The sequence below is a fragment of the Eucyclogobius newberryi genome, unplaced genomic scaffold, assembly GCF_026437365.1.
Source record: "Eucyclogobius newberryi isolate DKJ021-1_F unplaced genomic scaffold, fEucNew1.0.hap1 SCAF_17, whole genome shotgun sequence".
Taxonomy (NCBI): domain Eukaryota; kingdom Metazoa; phylum Chordata; class Actinopteri; order Gobiiformes; family Gobiidae; genus Eucyclogobius; species Eucyclogobius newberryi.
This window is the reverse complement of record NW_027315801.1, coordinates 15,468,964-15,488,934: the sequence shown is the minus strand read 5'-3', so window position 1 is coordinate 15,488,934 and position 19,971 is coordinate 15,468,964. Positions and strand designations below refer to the sequence as shown.

At 43.9% G+C, this 19,971-nt stretch overlaps 1 protein-coding gene across 5 annotated transcripts in view; it reads right to left on the bottom strand.

Annotated features, from left to right (window-relative positions):
* Positions 1–19,971, bottom strand: part of cacna1db (calcium channel, voltage-dependent, L type, alpha 1D subunit, b) — a 139,416-nt gene that overhangs the window by 14,766 nt on the left and 104,679 nt on the right. For 3 of the 5 annotated variants that reach the window (XM_072449276.1, XM_072449277.1, XM_072449278.1), the window contains 13 exons: positions 19,604–19,750; positions 18,488–18,689; positions 18,116–18,274; positions 16,928–17,038; positions 13,494–13,577; positions 9,068–9,196; positions 6,951–7,016; positions 6,662–6,753; positions 5,960–6,119; positions 4,761–4,888; positions 4,204–4,300; positions 3,299–3,401; positions 2,667–2,768 (listed from right to left, as the gene is read on the bottom strand). In XM_072449276.1, the coding sequence (XP_072305377.1) occupies positions 2,667–2,768; positions 3,299–3,401; positions 4,204–4,300; positions 4,761–4,888; positions 5,960–6,119; positions 6,662–6,753; positions 6,951–7,016; positions 9,068–9,196; positions 13,494–13,577; positions 16,928–17,038; positions 18,116–18,274; positions 18,488–18,689; positions 19,604–19,750 (1,580 nt within the window). Of the gene's footprint in view, positions 1–2,666; positions 2,769–3,298; positions 3,402–4,203; positions 4,301–4,760; positions 4,889–5,959; positions 6,120–6,661; positions 6,754–6,950; positions 7,017–9,067; positions 9,197–12,345; positions 12,388–13,493; positions 13,578–14,957; positions 15,036–16,927; positions 17,039–18,115; positions 18,275–18,487; positions 18,690–19,603; positions 19,751–19,971 lie in introns of all 5 variants that reach the window. The other 2 variants (XM_072449274.1, XM_072449275.1) reach the window with 2 other exon arrangements.

Here is a 19,971-nt window from a genome sequence, read left to right as displayed (position 1 = left end):
TTTCTAAAGTCTGTGCTGAACAGTTTGTTAGCACCATTCACTCACATAGTTAACATGTCGCTTCAATCTGGAACATTCCCAATGTCTTTGAAAACTGCGGTCATAAAGCCTCTCCTAAAGAAGAGCAGTCTTGATGCCGCAGTACTGAGTCATTACCGGCCCATCTCTAATCTGCCATTTTGGGGCAAAGTCCTTGAAAAGGTTGTTTACCAACAGCTCACAGATTTCCTCTTAATAAACAACTCATTTGATGTTTTTCAGTCAGGTTTTAGACCTCATCACAGCACTGAGACTGCTCTTGTCAAGGTGACAAATGACATCCGCCTGAACACTGACACGGGCAAAGCCTCAGTCTTAATTCTGTTAGATCTGAGTGCTGCTTTTGACACTGTCGATCATGGGATCCTCTTACAGAGACTAGAGGACTGGGTAGGCATCACTGGCACTGCCCTAAACTGGTTAAGGTCCTATCTGGAAGACAGGAAGTACTTTGTTGAAATTGGTAGCTGTGTCTCAGACCACATGACCCTGACCTGTGGAGTGCCCCAAGGGTCAGTCCTGGGTCCCCTTCTGTTCAACCTCTACATGCTGCCGTTGGGTCAGTTGATACGCAGTGAAAATGTGTCCTATCACAATTATGCAGACGACACTCAGATCTATGTTTCACTGTCGGCAGGTGACTATGGACCAGTAGATTCACTCTGTCACTGCATCCAACAGATCAGTGTGTGGATGCAAAACAACTTTCTCCAGCTGAACTCAGACAAGACTGAAATAATCGTTTTTGGCCCACAGAAACAAAGAGAAAGTGTTAGCGGTCACCTCCAGAGTCTCGCTCTAAAACCTACAAACCAAATTAGAAATCTGGGGGTAATAATGGACTCAGACTTGAACTTTAATTGCCACGTCAAATCAATAACATCAGCAGCTTTTTATCATCTAAAAAACATTGCCAAAATCAAAAATATAGTGTCAAAACCAGATTTAGAGAGACTTATCCACGCGTTTGTCTCCAGTAGATTAGACTACTGTAACGGCCTGCTCACTGGTCTCTCCAAACGAGCTGTAAAACAGCTGCAGTACATCCAGAACGCTGCTGCTCGGGTCCTGACTAGAACCAGGAAGTATGATCACATTAGTCCTGTTCTCAGGTCTCTGCACTGGCTCCCTGTGGCTCAGAGAATAGACTTTAAAGCAGCTCTGCTTGTGTACAAGTCTCTCCATGGCCTAGCACCAAAGTACATCTTGGATATGTTAGTGCCATATGAACCATCTCGGACTCTGAGGACCTCAGGGACCGGCCTCCTGCTGGTGCCCAGAGTCAGGACAAAACATGGGGAATATGCGTTTCAGTTTTATGCAGCTAAAATCTGGAACAGTCTTCCTGAAGATGTGAGACAGGCTTCTACTCTGACAATGTTCAAATCTAAGCTAAAAACAGTTTTGTTTAGCTGCGCATATGACTGAAAGGATTTTTTCTTTGCACTCTTCTCTTTTGTTTGTGATTTTATTAGTTTAGAAAATCAGTTGGATTGATAATGTTTAATTTAGTTAATTTTATTGTAGTTAATTTTTATCTTTGCACTCTTCTCTTTTGTTTGTGATTTTATTAGTTTAGAAAATCAGTTGGATTGATAATTTTTAATTTAGTTAATTTTATTGTATTTCTGTTTCTGTAATTTCTTTGTGATTTGAATGCATTTTTCCTGCTGTGTGAAGCACTTTGAATTGCCTTGTGTATGAAATGTGCTCTACAAATAAACTTGCCTTGCCTTGCCTAGAGACATGCAGAGAAGCAGACGACAGCAGAGGCGCACACACACACACCCAGTCAGACACGCACGCACACACGCACACACAGACAGACACGCACGCACACACGCACACACAGACAGACACGCACACACGCACACGCACCCAGTCAGACACATATGCACACACACATACACACACGCATGCGCGCACACACACACGCACGCAGACACACACGCACCCAGTCAGACACACACGCACGCACGCACACACACACACACACACACACACGCACGCACGCACGCACGCACGCACACACACACACACACGCACGCACCGACGCACACGCACCGACGCACACACACACACACATTCTTTATTAGGATTTTACTGCAGTGCCAGGAATACTGCCACTGTCGGGTTTAAGGGGCCTTTTAAAAAAAATATTAATAAAAGTTACAGAAATTGTGGGTACAACGGGGGGCCAGAAATATTAGTTTGTGTTCTGTAATTTCAAATAACTGTATCTTGTTATCTGTACTAGTAATTGATAATAAAGACTTTCCATCTAAATTTCCATCTAAATTCTTCCCAAGATACTAAAATAATTTTCAAATCAAATATTATTTTTACTAATAAAAACAGTTGATGATTATTACAAAAAATAAAAAATATTATTTTTATTTTTTGTCTCCATAGATATTCTGGTTCTAAAGCCTGCATTGCCTGTTGACCAATCAGAAAGGCTGAGCATGTTTGAAAAGAAGCTGTAGTGCCAATTTTACCAAATGGGTGAATGTTCCATATAGTGCCTTTAATCCCACACAAACTACACGGTCTCATTAGTAATATCGTTCTTTCTTTTGGCCTTGGATTTTGTTATACTGTGGTTTGGAGCTGTGTGTTCTACAAACCGCCTGCAGGGGGCACCACTTGGTCCAGGAGCTTCATGCTGGTCCTCTTCCAGATCTTCTTGATCACGGCCCTCAGCTCCTCGTTGGCTTCGTCCAGGTTTCCTTCATTCAAATCACAGTTTAAGTAGCTCGTTCTTCAGTTTGATGAAAGGCTGCAGCTTTGGGGTTTGGGATGGGACAGTGACGATGGGACAGTGATGATGGGTTTATGACGATGGGACAGTGACAATGGGATGGTGACAATGGGACCGTGACGATGGGATAGTGAAGATGGGACAGTGACGATGGGTTTATAACGATGGGTGTATGACAATGGGACAGTGACGATGGGTTTATAACGATGGGACAGTGGAGATGGGACAGTGACGATGGGTTTATGACGATGGGACAGTGACAATGGGACAGTGACAATGGGTTTATGACGATGGGACAGTGACGATGGGACAGTGACGATGGGTTTATACCGATGGGACAGTGACGATGGGTTTATGACGATGGGACAGTGACAATGGGTTTATGACGATGGGACAGTGACAATGGGACAGTGACGATGGGTTTATGACGATGGGACAGTGACAATGGGACAGTGACGATGGGACAGAGACGTGTTCCACAGCACATCATACACTGACCTTCTGTCTTGATCTTGAGAGCCGTCCGCACCAGAGCGAACAGAGTGGCGTTAAACATGACTGTCCCGTCGCTGTTCAGAGGCATGTTCATAGCAACCAGCCGCTGCAACGGGACAGACAGGAGCGTTTACATGGACGGAGAGGAAACTGGTCCCTCATCTGCCTGAAGAGTGGGTCCAGTTCCAGTCTCCCTCGCGTCCGTCTGTCCGTCTGTGAGAGTCGGATCTCTCCTTCAATGGAACTCCTCCATGTTTCTACGCTTTTTCCCAAGAAGGTTTTTTTTTGTAGTTTTTCCTGGCCGAGAAGGAGAGTCTAAAGACAGAGGACCCTGGGACATCGTCCCAGGGTTGTCTGACTCCATCCCACAGTCATTGTCTGACTCCATCGCCACCACAGACATTGTTTATTTGGCCCTCAGAGGCGACTGTTGTTGTGATTTTGGGCCTTACAAAAATAAATTTAATTGAATTGAATTGAAACTGAGCGTGAAAAACAGAACTAGTTCATTTAGAGCGGGTTGAGGAGGTCCCTATCAAACTGTGGGAAATGTTTCAGACCTGAAACTGTGGGAAATGCTTCGGACCTCAGACCCTTCAAACCACCACAAATATCAAACATGTGCAATCCTGCGACTGTACAATGCTCATGGTGAACAGGTGATCACAGCTCGTGCCCCACAGGCTCAAGGAGGAGCTCAGGTTCGGCCCTTTTACAAATTGTCAAAAATCTTTGTAAAATGGGTCAGACAAGTGCAGACAACATGGGTCAGACAAAAGCCCAGCTTTAGGATCGTCAGTGACCCATAATCAGACCATAAGTGACTCCTCTGCGTGTAAATAGTGCGTGCAGTGTGTGCAGTGTGTACGCGGGGCCCTGTGAACACAGCAGTGGCCCCGTACACTCACCTTACAGGCCACTCGGTGTGGACACAGTTTCCCGAAGCCCAGAGGAGGCTGGATCCTCCGCAGTAACGTGACCACGTCCAGGTGCTTGATCCGGCCCCTGAAAACAAACAAAAGGTGATCTCATCCAGAGTTATGCTATTACAGTTATTATTTCACTCAGTCCCATGACTTCACATCAATCATAAATTGTGGTATTGTTATTGGAATTGCATCAATACTTTTTGAATCAGTGTTTATGGTTTCCATTCTTTACCCTTTTTCCCTCAAGATGTTTTAGATTTGGCAGCAGCTGCTCGTCTCAGCATGTGCTTAATGTTGGGCCTCTGACTGGAGCTCGTAAATGGAATTAGAAGGAATAAACTAAAGATTATTTTTTATGTGTTTACCAAATTCTTCAAAGGCTGTTCTTTCTGTGAGAAACGACACTCTGCAGTCCAATTAGAAATCCTGTTGTTAATCATGCAAAGCAGATAATATATGTCCAAATTAGACTATTCCCACGAGCAGAAACACTGAGCGTGTCAAAGTCTCACCACATCATGAACTGCTTCACTCACTTGGCCTCTGGATCGTACTCAGACCAGATCCTCTTGAACTCATCCAAGTGGTGCGGTCCCAGAATGGACCAATCACGCGTCAGGTAGTCGAAGTTGTCCATGATGACGGCCACAAACAGGTTGATGATCTAGACAACATTTTACTGAGCTTCAGTTGTAGTCATCTGGACTCAGTTTGAAAAAATAGACGTTTCGACTCTCATCCAAGAGTCATTGTCAATAACAGAATTTAGGTCTTGGATGAGAGTCGAAACGTCTATTTTTTCAAACTGAGTCCAGATGACTACAACTGAAGCTTTTTCTACTATGGAACACGCCTGGACGAATGAGGGATTACACCGACATTTTACTGAGCGTAAAAATAAATATAAAAGCATTTTTATAACTGGCTTCAATTAAGGGAAATGTTCTGAATCTGTCGGTTCATGTTTATGAGTGGATTTGACACTAACTGTTGTTCAGAACTTTTGGAACTTTTGTATTTCTAAAAACAGTGAATCTCCCATAGTTATCTAGGCCCCGCCCCTGTTCTCATTAGTCTTGTATGTACAGTATTAATAAAATGTATACCTCGGGACGTCTGTATAATTGATTTTTTCCCACAGCCCTCCTCCTACAGCCCTCTTCCTACATCCCTCCTCCTACAGCCCTCTTCCTACAGCCCTCCTCCTACAGCCTTCCTCCTACAGCCCTCCTCCTGCAGCCCTCCTCCCGCAGCCCTCCTGCAGCCCTCCTCCTACAGCCCTCCTCCTACAGCCCTCCTCCTACAGCCCTCCTCCTGCAGCCCTCCTCCCGCAGCCCTCTTGCAGCCCTCCTCTTGCAGCCCTCCTCCTGCAACCCTCCTCCTGGAGCCCCCCTCCTACAGCCCTCCTCCCGCAGCCCTCCTGCAGCCCTCCTCTTGCAGCCCTCCTCCTACAGCCCTCCTCCTACAGCCTTCCTCCTGCAGCCCTCCTCCCGCAGCCCTCCTGCAGCCCTCCTCCTGCAGCCCTCCTCCTGCAGCCCTCCTCCTACAGCCCTCCTCCTGCAGCCCTCCTCCTGCAGCCCTCCTCCCGCAGCCCTCCTTCTGCAACCATCCTCCTGCAGCCCTCCTCCTGCAACCATCCTCCTGCAGCCCTCCTCATAAGCCCTCCTCAAACAGCCCTCCTCCCGCAGCCCTCCTCCCGCAGCCCTCCTCCTGCAGGACATGTAGCAGTGAGTACCAGAAAAGCGCAGAGCATGTAGAAGCTGATGAAGTAGATGATGGCGAAGCCGCTGCCACAGGTGCGCTCCTCTCCCGGGTTATAGTCCGACTCCACGTCACAGAGTTTCCCGGGCAGACAGGCCAACATGATGTCCTGCCACGCCTCGCCCGTCGCACACCTGAATAAAGCAGGACGCAGGTGCACAAAAGACACCATCAAGTACCACAGGAGTCAAAGAAGAACGCTCCGGAATGTAAGCAACACGTCATTAAGATAGAGATGTAAAATATATGGAAAAATAGATCAATTGTTGCTTTGTAAATATTCTAAATTTAAATAAAAGGATTCAAGGTGACCTACAAAAGAGATGGAAAGTGTCTTGTCTAATCTTCCAGACAAGAGGATGAATGTATCCATTCATCCTCTTGTCTGGAAGATTAGACAAGACACATTTTGTGGTCCGCTCACCTTTTGAGACATTTACAGAAAGATTTTGGCACCTTCCAACGGCAATGTATGACATTCACTTAAATACAAAAGTTTCAGTTTTAATGAGAAAAGTTTCAGTTTTAATGAGAACGGTCTCTGTTTTAATGAGAAAAATGTGCTTGTATGTGTAAAATAAGTTGGTAGATGGAAGTATAAAACAGGATTTATTTTACTCATTAAAACAGGATCAGATGTTTCTGTCACGTTTAGACTCTAATGAAGCTGTCTCACCTGAAGAGCATGAGCACAGCCTGTGGGAACGTCTGAAAGTTGTTGTTGCGGTTGATCTGAGTCCCGTCCACCATGGCGATTTTCCCAAACACCTGCACACACACACACACGCACGCACACACACACACACACACAACACACACACACACGCACGCACGCACACACACACACACACACACACACAACACACACACACACACACACGTGTCAGTACAGCTACAGCTGGTGTAGCCATGTTCCGGGGTGAGGGCCCCTCTAGTGTACCGGGGTGAGGGCCCCTCTGGTTTACCTGCATCCCAATGACAGCGTAGATGAAGAAGAGCATGGCTATGAGGAGGGCCACATAGGGCAGCGCCTGCAGAACACAAACACTCCATTAGTCAGTGCTTTACATGAAGTGTTAGTGCTAATGATGTGCTAAGAGGCAAAAGTGAAGTGGAACATGATGTGGCTGCTGCATTTGGATGTTTAATTGAGAGATTATTATTTTACTGGACAAATACAGCCTTGAAGTCCTAACTATAGTGACAGAAGACGTACTCAAGTTTGCTACTTAATAATATACTTCAGTAAACCTTTCCAGCACTGCCTAACTGTACATAAGGAAGTCAAGTTTATTTGTGATGTTTGCTCAGCTGTTTTTAGAGGATACAAGTAGAGAAGCAGTTCATCCCAGCACTCGGGGGAAACCGTGTTAAAAGAGCTGTCTCCACATTTGGAAGTATTACCCAGAAAACATGAGCAGATATTGGGCAAAGGGTTCTAAAGATCAGAGCAGGGAGCCAGTGTAAAGATGTTGAAGGTGTGTGTGCTCTGCTGCTGGTGTGGGCCGGGTCTTTCTCACTCAAACACGTAAAACAGGCCGTGGCAGTAATCTAATCGTGAGGGTCTCAAGCGCTCTAAGTCTGTGTTGCAGTGGTTAGAAAGTCTCAGAGCTCGCCTGCTCCTCAGCCTTCAATCACTGTGTTCCAGTTCATCACACGTCCTCTGCATCCAATCACATCTGCATCTACACGCACAGGACAGCTGGAACATCTGCTTCCACGCATGCCTTCTGTGTTCCTGTCTGACTCTCTCTGAACTAATACAATCATACTTTCATTTTAATTATCATACATTGTTCAAACGTGTTCTTTGGATATTGAGCTTGTGTAAAGACTAAACACAAACTGGAATTGAAAAGCAGAACTTGAATCTCTCTAAATCATATTTTTTATTAGTCAATGAAACTTTTAGTCATAGTTTTAGTTGACTAAAATGTATGTAGTCATAGTTGAGTTAATATAATCACTTTTTATTTAGTTTTAGTCAGTATAATCTGACACTGATGAACACTAAAACTAACCTCGACTGGATTAAAGCTTTCTCATTTTGACTAAACAAAATATAAATGATAGCTTCAAATACAGAAGTAGAGTTCTAAAACATTGATGACATCACACTGTGAGACTTACAATTCAAAGGTTTATCATAATTTACCTTGAACACATTTTCTGTCTTTATAAACATTAATTATTACAAATTATTTATTATTCTTATTTCCCACATTGGTAATATTTAAGGGGTTTTGGCCCAAATATGGTCGTAGTAATCATGTCCTAGAGTGATGTCATAGTTTACAACCTAAAAAATGTCCCAACTGGAATGAACTGTGTAAATTCTTTGTGAAATCTTATCAATTACAACAATCTTAAGTGCGTTTTGGTCAGATTAGAAGTCCAACCTGTCACTGTTCAGCATGTTACGTTCTAAACATCATTCACTCCTTTTTCATATGAGTTGTTTTTTGCACTTCTATCTGCTCGTATATTACTACAACATGTGTTTACGTTGTAGAAGTCGTGTCACTTTTTTAACCAGACTGTGGATCTGACTTGGCTATAGACGACAGTAGTTTTGGGGTTGATCTGATGGACAAAAAAGCAGCACAGGAGCGTCCTTCATACTCAGCTCAGGTGGAGTAAGCTGACCCTGGGTGTATGTGTGCCGCTGCTTATGGAGTAATGACTGAAATGTGCCACTTTCAGAAGCTTTTTTAACATCAATAACTGCTAAGACGTTAGATTATGCATTAATAACTCTATAGGGTGAAACACACGCACATACAAACGTGCTGTGTCCAAGTTTGTTCAATTCCAGAGCATACATCAGGAGAGGCTTATGGTGCTGCTGACCTTTACACCAGAACAGACCAGCGTTTGGACCCGACCCACCTGCACCCATCTGCACCCACCTGCACCCCCTGCACCCACCAGCCCGAGTCCAATCTCTAAAGGCCGGGCATGTTTAAGTCATGTTCTTCCTCCGTTCATGCAGTTCACGTGACCAGTTCAGGACAGAAAGGACATAGATGTGTGGGACGACCCATTCAGATCACAGTATTCTAAGAGATCACATCTGACGCACCTGAAAGGACTTGATAAAGGTCCAGAGCAGGGTCCGGATGCCCTCCCCTCGGCTCAGCAGCTTGACCAGGCGCATCACTCTGAACAGGCGGAAAAAGGTGATGGAGATACGGGCGCTGTCCTCTGTGTTCTGTGACCACAACACATCCAATCAACAACATTACTACTGTGGCTCAACCTCAACCCAACCACGGACAGGAAAGAAATACATTTAATATCTTAAACTCTCTCTTAAACACGGCATCTCAAGAGTGACATTCAAAGAGCATGCAGAACAATGAGTTTCAATAGATTTTTACAAAAGAGTTAGTTATGGTTGCAAACCTTCAAAAATAAAAACAAAAAACATGTGTCAATGTACACAGATGTTTTCAAGATCAGAGGGAGCCAGTTATACAAAGCGTTTGTCAAAAGTATCGATACTCAGATACTGATCGATACAAACTCTAGAGCAGTTTTAGAAGGGTCTGGATCTACATCAGAGCTAGCACCAGCTGACCACATCATAATGTTACAGGCACAATGGACGATTTTTCAGCAATTTGAGAACTCATGCGGAAGTGCGCATGCGCACTCCCCCGTGCGGACTGATACAACACACACATGTGTTTGTTTATTTCGCATCTCTCGTCTCCCGTAGATTTCCGTCTTCTTCTGAGTCAGCTCGAACTGTCTTTCTCCGTCTTCATTTTGCCCCGTACACTGAGGGAACTATATTATGATAGATCCATGCACTTGGACACGCGGAAATGTGGGACGAGCCGCACGCGGCTGCAGGTGAGCGGTAGGTGCGTTTTATGATTGATACGTGGCAGGACTAATCGGCAGTCCACGCCACGAGGAAATAAGACTCGGATTTGGGCCAAAAAAATCATCCATTCAGCCTTTAAAGGAACGAGAATTTATAGTTGAAAAATGCAGTATGTTGTCCAAAAAATACACATTTTTTAGTAACAGTGTGATCAATTATCAAGCCTTTTCCTTACATCGAAATTGAGTTTGAACAATGTCAAAGAGTTCTACCAAATATTGACAAGGCCCTGACCAAAAAACATTTAACAACACTAAACAATAGTTCAGAACCTGTGTCTTTCTGTTTTGAGCTGAGTCATGTTTTAAGAAGAACTTAAATTTGACTTGGCTATGATAAAGTAAACAGTGCCATCTCCTGGAAGTTTGAAATCAGCTTTGAGGTAAACAATGACCACAAATAAATTTTATTTCACTGCAAAGTTATTGAAAAATGTGAAAACCACCGTGTTATGAACAATTACAGTGAACGTGGCTTTAAAATGAAAGAGCGTTTACTTCCGGAGCCAAGGCGGACTTTGGAGTGAGCTTGACCGTTGAGCTCCTGTCAAACTGGCCCCGCACTGACACCAACATATGTGTCGATAAAAAACAAAACATACAAGACAAATCACCATATTTGACCCCTCACTACGTTTCCATGCACTCCTTTAGGTGTTCTAAAACAGGGGCCGTGATTGGACTCTCTCATGAACCCATCTGGAGTAAAGCGCATTCAGAAAGTACCCTCACTTTTCCTCATGTTACAGCCTTATTCCAAATGGGAATCGATTTATTATTTGCCTCAGAACTCTACAAACCATCCCCATAATGACAACGTGAAAAAAGTACATTCACAGCTTTAGCTCAAGACTTTGCTGAAGCACCTTTGGCACTAACTACAGCCTCAAGTTTAAAGCTACAAGTCTTTGCATGTCTATTTCTGGACAGAACCTCTCAAGCTCCATCAGGATGTGTCACAGACATTTTCAGATCTCTTCAGAGATGTTCAGTTGGGTTCAAGTGTGGCCTCTGGGCCACTCAAGGACATTCACAGAGTTGTGCTGTAGCCGCTCCTTTGTTCTCCTGGCTGTGTGCTCAGGGTCATTGTCCAGTTGAAGATAAACCTTGGCCCCAGTCTGAGGTCCTGAGCTTCTGGAGCAGGTTTTCCATCAAGGATGTCTCTGTAACCGCTGCATTCATCTTTCTGTTGATCCTGACTAGTCTCCCAGTTCCTGGTGCTGAAGAACATCCTCACAGCCTGATGCTGCCTCCACCATGCTTCACTGTAGGTACTGTCCAGGTGATGGACAGTCGCATGACGCTTGCTATTCAAGACAAAGAGTTCAATCTTCATCAGAGAGAAGTTTGTTTCTCATGGTCTGAGAGTCCTTCAGGCCTTTTTACAAACTCCAGGGGGCAGTCATGTGACTTTTACTGAGGAGTGTCTTCAGTCTGCCCACTCTACCACACAGGCCTGATGGAGTGCTGAGTGCTTCTGGAAGGTTCTCCTCTCTCCACAGAGACACACTGGAGTTCTGTCCATCAGGTTCTTGGGCCCCTCCCTGACTACGGCCCTTCTCCCTGATTGCTCAGTTTGTCTGGTTCCAGCTCTAGAAGAGTCTTGGTGGTTCCACCCTTTTCCATTTACAGATAATGGAGGCCACTGAGCTCAGAGGAACCTTCAGTTCTACAGAACTGTTTCGGTTCTTCTCCAGGTCTGGGCCTTGATACAATCCTGTCTCTGAGGTCTACAGACAGTTCATTGGACTTCATGTCTTGGTTTGTGCTCTGACTGTGGGACCTTTACATAGACAGGAGTGTGATTTTCAACTCATCTGGATTTAACACCCGTGGACTCCAATCAAGTTGTAGAAGCATCTCAAGAGTGATCAGTGGGAGAAATGTAAATGAGCTCAAGAGTGTCATGGCAAACGCTGTGAATACTTATGTACAAGTGCTTTTAGTGTTGTTTTTATATATAAATTAGCTTTGAAGTTGTCATTATTGGGTTTTCTTTGTAGAATTTTGTGAAAAATAAAGAATTTAACCATTCAGGATGCATAGTACCCGATGCCATGCCAAGTACTGGTAGGCCCCACCCACAGAGCAGGCTCAAACCCCGCCCACATAACAGGCTCAAACCCCGCCCCCAGAGCAGGCTCAAACCCCGCCCACAGAACAGACTCAAACCCCGCCCCCAGAGCAGGCTCAAACCCCGCCCACAGAACAGGCTCAAACCCCGCCCACAGAGCAGGCTCAAACCCCGCCCACAGAGCAGGCTCAAACCCCCTCCACAGAGCAGGCTCAAACCCCGCCCACAGAGCAGGCTCAAACCCCGCCCACAGAACAGGCTCAAACCCCAAACATAGCTCAGACTGCGTAACATAGAGCATCCATGTTTTGGTGATTGACAGACGCTGACGACAGAATGATTGGATGAAATGGGGACGTGGGAGGGGCTTATGCAGAGAGGGAGGGGCGTCTTACCCCTGGCTCCACTATCACCTTCACCACTGGGAGTGCTGTCGACTTGAAATCAGAAGTTAATCTGGAGTTAAACTAGCATCGCTCCGAGTAAAAGTGCACACAGGAGTAAGTACATGAGTTGGAATGACTTTTGCAGGAATACGTCATATGTCAATTATTGGACTTCTAATGTAGAGTAGCTAACATCTGTCACAGAAATACACAAATGATGAGTGTTTAAATCCACTTTGTTCAAAAGTGCACTCTGTAACTATGCCTTGAATCTTCCACAATATGGTACTAAAGTGATCAAGTATTTATTCAATTACAATTAAATCTCAAAATACTGAGATGTAACTTGGCCCCATGGAGATAGATATATTTTATGTGATACTGTGGATCATTCTAGGAGAAGAAATAATATCGCCATGGAGCCATAGATGGTCTCATAATCTATTGGTAACTTTTTACAACTTTTTACAGAAAAAAGTCTGGCCTTGAGGCAAAAAGGTTAAGAATGATTGAGACACATAATTGTGAAGTATTAGTCATTTTAACTCATGTATGTGTTATAAAGTCATGCCAATAACCAAAATATTTACACTGGAAATTAAAGCATTAAAAAAAATCGAATAAATGATCAATAGAACACGTCTCATGTAAAAGCTTGGTTTGAGGCAACAAAAAGATCCACAAATACATGTAAAAAAGTTAATATAAGTGAATGAATGTGTATTTAAATGAATGAAGATATTCCACACTTTATGTAGAGAGTCATACACAGGGGCATATGCTGCATTCAAAACATGTCTGAAAGGTCCAATATTCTGCTGAACTGACTTTGTGGATTATTGGTTCCATATTTATCATGTTTTACAGCAACACTCCAGATGAAAACTCCTCTGTGTTCTTTAAAATTCAACACCAAACTAAAAATTACCCCATTGACCAAAGAACTGGTTGAATCTGTATAAAAGGTGTTCATGGTTAACGATTAACTGTCATTAAATGCTTTATTGAGCTGCCATTTGTTTTGCAGCCGAGTGAAGGACATTTCAGCATGGACTTTAAAATTCTTACTTTTGAATGCAGCACAGAGCCAGTGGAGTGTGGAGCAGAGATGAGTGTGTACAAATATGTGTACAAATATGTGTACAAATACTACTTACATTGATCTCAGTGATGGCAATGTCAACCACGCTACCAACAACAATCAAGGCATCGAACGTGTTCCATGCATCGGCGAAATAGTTCTGAAGCAGCAGCAGCCACGAAGAGAGGGGGAGAGAGGGTGAGAAAAGAGAGGGGGAGAGAGGGGGAAGGAGAGAGAGAAGGGAGAGAGAGGGGGAGAGAGAGGAGGAGAGGGGGAGAGAGAGAGAAGGAGAGGGGAGAGAGAGAGAGAAGGAGAGAGAGAAAGAAAAGAGAGAGGGGAGGAAAGAGAGTGGGAGAGAGGGTGAGAAAAGAGAGGGGGAGAGAGGGGGAAGGAGAGAGAGAAGGGAGAGAGAGGGGGAGAGAGAGGAGGAGAGGGGGAGAGAGAGAGAAGGAGAGGGGAGAGAGAGAGAGAAGGAGAGAGAGAAAGAAAAGAGAGAGGGGAGGAAAGAGAGTGGGAGAGAGGGAGAAGGGGAGAGAGAGGGAGAAAAGAGAGGGAGAGAGAGAAAAAAATAGAGGGGGAGAGAGAGGGAGGGAAAAGAGAGGGGGAAGGAGAGGGAGGGAGGAGGAGAGAGAGTGGACAGAGAGAAAGTGTGAGAGGGAGAAAGAGTGACAGAGAGAGAGAGGGAGAGAGTGACAAAGAGAGAGAGAGAAAGTGACAGAGAGGGAGAGACATAGAGAGAGCAAATAGGAGCGACAGACAGAGAGAGGGTGAAAAGAGAGAGATGGAGAGAGAAAGACAGGAGAGAGAAGCGGAGAGAAGGAAAGAAAGTGAAAAAAGTGGAAAGAGTGAAAAGAAAGGGAGTGGGAGGGAGCGAGAGAGAGAGATAGGAGGGAGAGCAAGAGGGAGAGAGAGAGAAAGAGGAGAAAGAAAAATAGGGAAAAGAAAGGAGCAGGCAGAGAGAGAGGGAGAGAAAAAGAAGAGAGAGACAGAAAGAGATAGAAAGGTAGAAGGAGAGAGAGAGAGAGGGAAACATACAAACAGAGGAAAAGGAAAAGAGGAGGCAAATCAGATGGATAGAAAGAAAGAGAGAGGGGGAGTGAAGCAAGAAAGAGAGAGAGAGAGAGAGAGAGAGCGAGAGAGAGGTAGAAGGCAATTAGAACCACAGAAAGCACATCGACAAGAGTCAAAGCTCAGTGTATTTAATAGAGTTGAAATAAACAGGAGAATGTCAACACAGTATGCTAGGCTAATCTCCTTTGGGCAGTTACATGGTTTTAAAGGCACTGCTTCTTCTTTAGGTGCTGTTTACATGTTTACATGTTTACTGTGTACCAACTATTATTAAGTCAAATATCAATTGGAGACGACTTGTAAATATTGTGCGTTGACGTTCTCGGTCACCACGTCTGCTGCATTTACAGATCTCATAGAAGCAAGAGTTGGAAGACAGTAAAGGGAATGAGGACAGAGGACAGAAGAGGCGTCTGCAGAGGAAGGACACAGGAGAGGTCACAGGTCAGAGGTCCGAGCAGGGGTGTACCTGGCTGAGGGCGATGTCTACCACACTGCCGATCACCACCAGGGCATCGAACACGTTCCAGGCATCTCCCACATAGCCCTGGTCCGGCAGCGCGAGAGGGACGGGTCAGGAGGAGAGGGAGGGACCAAGGAGTCAGGGGGCAGAGGTCAACATGTCTATGAGGGCTCGGGTACAAGCACAAGCTACATCATTTGATATTGAACTGTTGACACAGGGCTTGGCATTAATAAAGGGACAAGGCCTTCCAACCCTTTGGAAACCTTTGCATTGTATTTCGTATTTTAGTAATAATAATATAGCCAGGTTATAGCATTGCCTAGAACGTTCCACAGTGTGGCATTAAACTTATCATCATATATTATCTAGAATTCATTCAATTAGTGCTGGTTTTTGTCCTAAAAATGACCTCAGACTTCTTTTTGACATGAGACAAAAAGGTGCAGAGCACGAAGGATGTTCTCATGAGAGAGCAGCGGAGTGGCCATGCTACAAGCTAACAGCTGTGTGCTAACAGCTCTATGCTAATAGCTGTGTGCTAACAGCTGTGTGCTAACAGCAAATCTAGAGTCAGTATCCTGTTTAAAGAAAACACACATTTATTCACTGGCGTTTAACCCGGCATGAGAATTGTGTGATCCTCTTTTATTATTTCATATATTTTATATTGTTTTTATTTAATACGTAGTTTTGTTCGTATGTTTTTTTATGTATTTATTTATTTTAACATATTTTATTTGTGCTTGTCTTGTACTCTGTGCAGCACTTTGGAGACTTTGTGTCGGTAACATGTGCGATACAAAATAAAGTTGGATTGGATAAAGTAAAGCACTTTACACTTTACAGTGTTCAAACCGGTCAGAGCATTGCACTTCTAGTTTAGTTGCAAGTCAAACCTGAGCCATTATAAGACACAAAACGTGGGATTGAAAAAAAAATGTGCACAGAAAGTCCAGGAAAAAGGCGCTGTTCACTTAAGCGAATCTGCTTAACCGTCCCATGCAGCTGGAGTTATGAACACACACTACACTTGTGAGGATCAAGGTTTGAACATTGGATTAGTAGTGTTGAGTGTCACTTTTGCCTCTTTTTGCCACGGATCAGCACTTAGGTTTAATGGCACTTCCAGTCCTGAGGGAACTCTCACAGCTAAAATGCTCTAAAGTAGATTAATTTGTGTAAAATGTCCAATGTTCATGTGACCAACAACAATGCACTGATTCCTTGGAGCTGAACACCAGAGAGAGTCTGTGTGGACGTTATTTTCTCTGGAGGTCGCAGCCCTGTGTTCTCTAATACAGAAGAAGGAGGATTATGTCGGACGGCGGTGCCCAGACTTTTGAATGAGGTTATGGGATAGCCAGAGGAGAGTAAAAGTCATCCAAAGTGAAGTCGGGGCGAAGCAAAATGGCTCCTTGTCCTGTATCAGGCCTGACCAAACGTTGGATCACCTCTCCACAGGTTTAATACCATAGTGGAAGAACACATGTCTCCATGGGAACGGGCAGGTGGCATGTCCCAGTGCACCTGGCACACATAGCAACATCATCAATAAACATAATAAAGCCTCCAAGCCAACCAACCAATCATCTCCTGCCAGTGAACTAGTGTTAATGCCAAGCCCTGAATGGGTCATGGAAAGAGGATTATGGGAAGATTAGGAAAAGGAAAAAGCCTGATGATGATGAATGATGAAGAAAAGGACTTATTGCTAAGCACTGCCCCTTTGCTTCAACTGACAGACACATTACATGACTTACTTACTCACTTTTTGCACTATTCTGACCAGCTGTAAATTGTGTAAATACTTGCATGCCCTATTTGATATATTATATTATTATTCATTGTTGTATGTTGAACCTTAATGCAGAAGCAAGTTCCTAGTTCCTAGTTTCATAGTGATGAATAGCTGCTGGATATGTGATTGGCGGGTGGTGTTTGAGGGCGGAGCTTAGCTTGAGAAGCAGCCGTACCCTGGGCTTGAAGGCGACGAGCTTCAGGATCATCTCCACAGTGAAGACCCCGGTGAACACCATGTTCAGGACGTCCATGGCGTAGTTAAACAGGTGCGACTGCCCGTGATGCTGCACCACATTCAACACAGTTACTCACCTCAGACCCACACATTCAACACAGTTACTCACATCAGACCCACACATTCAACACAGTTACTCACATCAGACCCACACATTCAACACAGTTACTCACATCAGACCCACACATTCAACACAGTTACTCACATCAGACCCACACATTCAACACAGTTACTCACATCAGACCCACACATTCAACACAGTTACTCACATCAGACCCACACATTCAACACAGTTTGTTAATGTGACGGGCTGTGTTGGCTTGGACACACACCACAGGGAATTACCAGCTTGGAGATAACACAAAAGTAAACGGAACAGTTCTATTCTTCTTTCTTGGAATAAAGTAGACCTGGTTTGGACCTGCTTTAGACCTGCTTTAGTCCTGCTTTAGACCTGCTTTAAACCTGCTTTAGTCCTGCTTTAGGCCTGCTTTAGTCCTGCTTTAAACCTGCTTTAGTCCTGCTTTAGTCCTGCTTTAGACCTGCTTTAGCCCTGCTTTAGACCTGCTTTAGACCTTGTTTGGACCAACTTTAGACCTTGTTTAGACCTGCTTTAGACCTGCATTAGGCCTGCTTCAGACCTACTTTAGACCTGCTTTAGACCTACTTTAGACCTGCTTTAGATCTTGTTTGGACCAACTTTAGACCTGCATTAGTCCTGTTCTAGACCTGCTTTAGACCTTGTTTAGACCTGCTTTAGACCTGTTTTAGACCTGCTTTAGACCTACTTTAGACCTACTTTATACCTTGTTTAGACCTGCTTTAGACCTGCATTAGGCCTGTTTTAGACCTACTTTAGACCTGCTTTAGACCTTATTTGGACCTCCTTTCGACCTGCATTAGTCCCGCTTTAGACCTGCATTAGTCCTGTTTTAGACCTACTTTAGACTTTGTTTAGACCTGCTTTAGACCTCATTAGTCCTGCTTTAGACCTGCATTAGTCCTGTTTTAGTCCTGCTTTAGACCTGCATTAGTCCTGCTTTAGACCTGCTTTAGACCTAATTTAGACCTGCTTTAGTCCTGCGTTAGACCTGCTTTAGTCCTGCTTTAGTCCCACAGCACTCACCTGTATGGCGAGGCAGAGCGTGTTGAGGATGATGAGCACAAACATGACGTACTCAAAGCCGGTGGAGTTGACCACGTACCAGAACTTGTACTGGTACGGGTTCTTAGGGATGTACCTGCGCACGGGCCGGGCCTTCAGAGCGTACTCCACACACTGACGCTGCAGGACACGGCAAAAACAGCATTTAGAGCTGGAGATAAATGTAATTTGAGCTTTTTACATGTTATAATTAATGGCATTTCCTAATCTCGAGTAATTGTTTTATTCACCAGTTTCAGTCGATATATTTCCTTTACATGACACAATATCAATTTCTGCCAGTGTTGGTAAGATTCTAGTGTGAAGTGGCGCCCTCTAGCGGGGGGTCGGTACCTGGTTCTTGTCCAGCTCACAGTTCTTATACTCCTTCTCTCCCTGCTCCTGAAACGTGACGATGACAAAACCCACAAAGATGTTCATCATGAAGAAGGCGATGATGATGATGTAGATGATGAAGAAGATGGAGATCTCCACTCTGTAGTTGTAGATGGGCCCCATGTTCTCTCGGTTGGAGTCTATGGCCTTGTAGAGCAGACTGCAGGGGACACAAGCGTCACGTTACAACTGCACTACAGTATGGAAGCTCCCTGGTGTTTTTAACAGAGGTTTCTTTAGCAATAAGAACTGAAATGTAATAAATATAATATGATTAATTACATACTGTGGAACCCCCGAGATGAAAAGTTACACAGTGCCCCATTGATCAAACTGTAAATTGTGTGTATATATTCAGTCAAAGTATTTATTTTTATTGTATTTAGTTAACACATTTTCTATTCATGCCTTATCATGATTATTATTTCTATGTTTAATCTTATTGTTGTTTCATGTTGCACCATTTACATAGATATACATTTTAGACTCAAACATATCTGATTTTAACGAATTAAAGCTATTTAAATCTATTATGCGCACCAATGATTATGAAAATAAAAAAAGTGTCTAAATATACATTATTTTGTGTATAATAGTTATTTTTCATGCAGTACTTAGTAGTAGTTTGATAGATGCAGTATATATCGGGCAACAACCAAACCTACTTCAGATAATCAAGATGTATTGTGGTAATAGTCCTGCATCTGATCTGAATGTATAAACTATATATATCGAAGATGGACAAATATTGGTAAATTGTAGTTCTAGATATATAATTTCAAGAAAGACATGAGTTTTCTTTTCGTATACTTTGAGCTTTCATGTCAAATTGTGTGTGTGTATATTGAGAAAAATAAAACGTAAATTGATCATGAATTTGCAAAAACCTGATGAAGATTAGTGACTGATCATTCAGACGCTGAGGGGATTTTAATAAAATAAATAAATGCCCCGCATATGAAGAAAAGCAAAGACAATCTGGCTCCTTCAGTATGTGCAGTATTAATATTTCTAGTTTGTGCTTTTCGTTCACTCTTCTGATTGTGAAACCCAGATAAGTGTGTTTGAACTCACGTGGGCCAGCCCTCGAAGGTGGAGACGGTGAACAGAGCCATCATGGCCATCAGCACGTTATCGAAGTTAAAGTCACTGTTGTACCAGAGGCGCTCGCGGACCAGGGGCAGCGCTGTGTCGCCCGTGGTGTACAGGATGTAAGTACCTCTGAAATACAACAAGTACTGCATGAAGACAAGTGTACAGGATGTAAGTACCTCTGAAATACAACAAGTACTGCATGAAGACAAGTGTACAGGGTGTAAGTACCTCTGAAATACAACAAGTACTGCATGAAGACAAGTGTACAGGATGTAAGTACCTCTGAAATACAACAAGTACTGCATGAAGACAAGTGTACAGGATGTAAGTACCTCTGAAATACAACA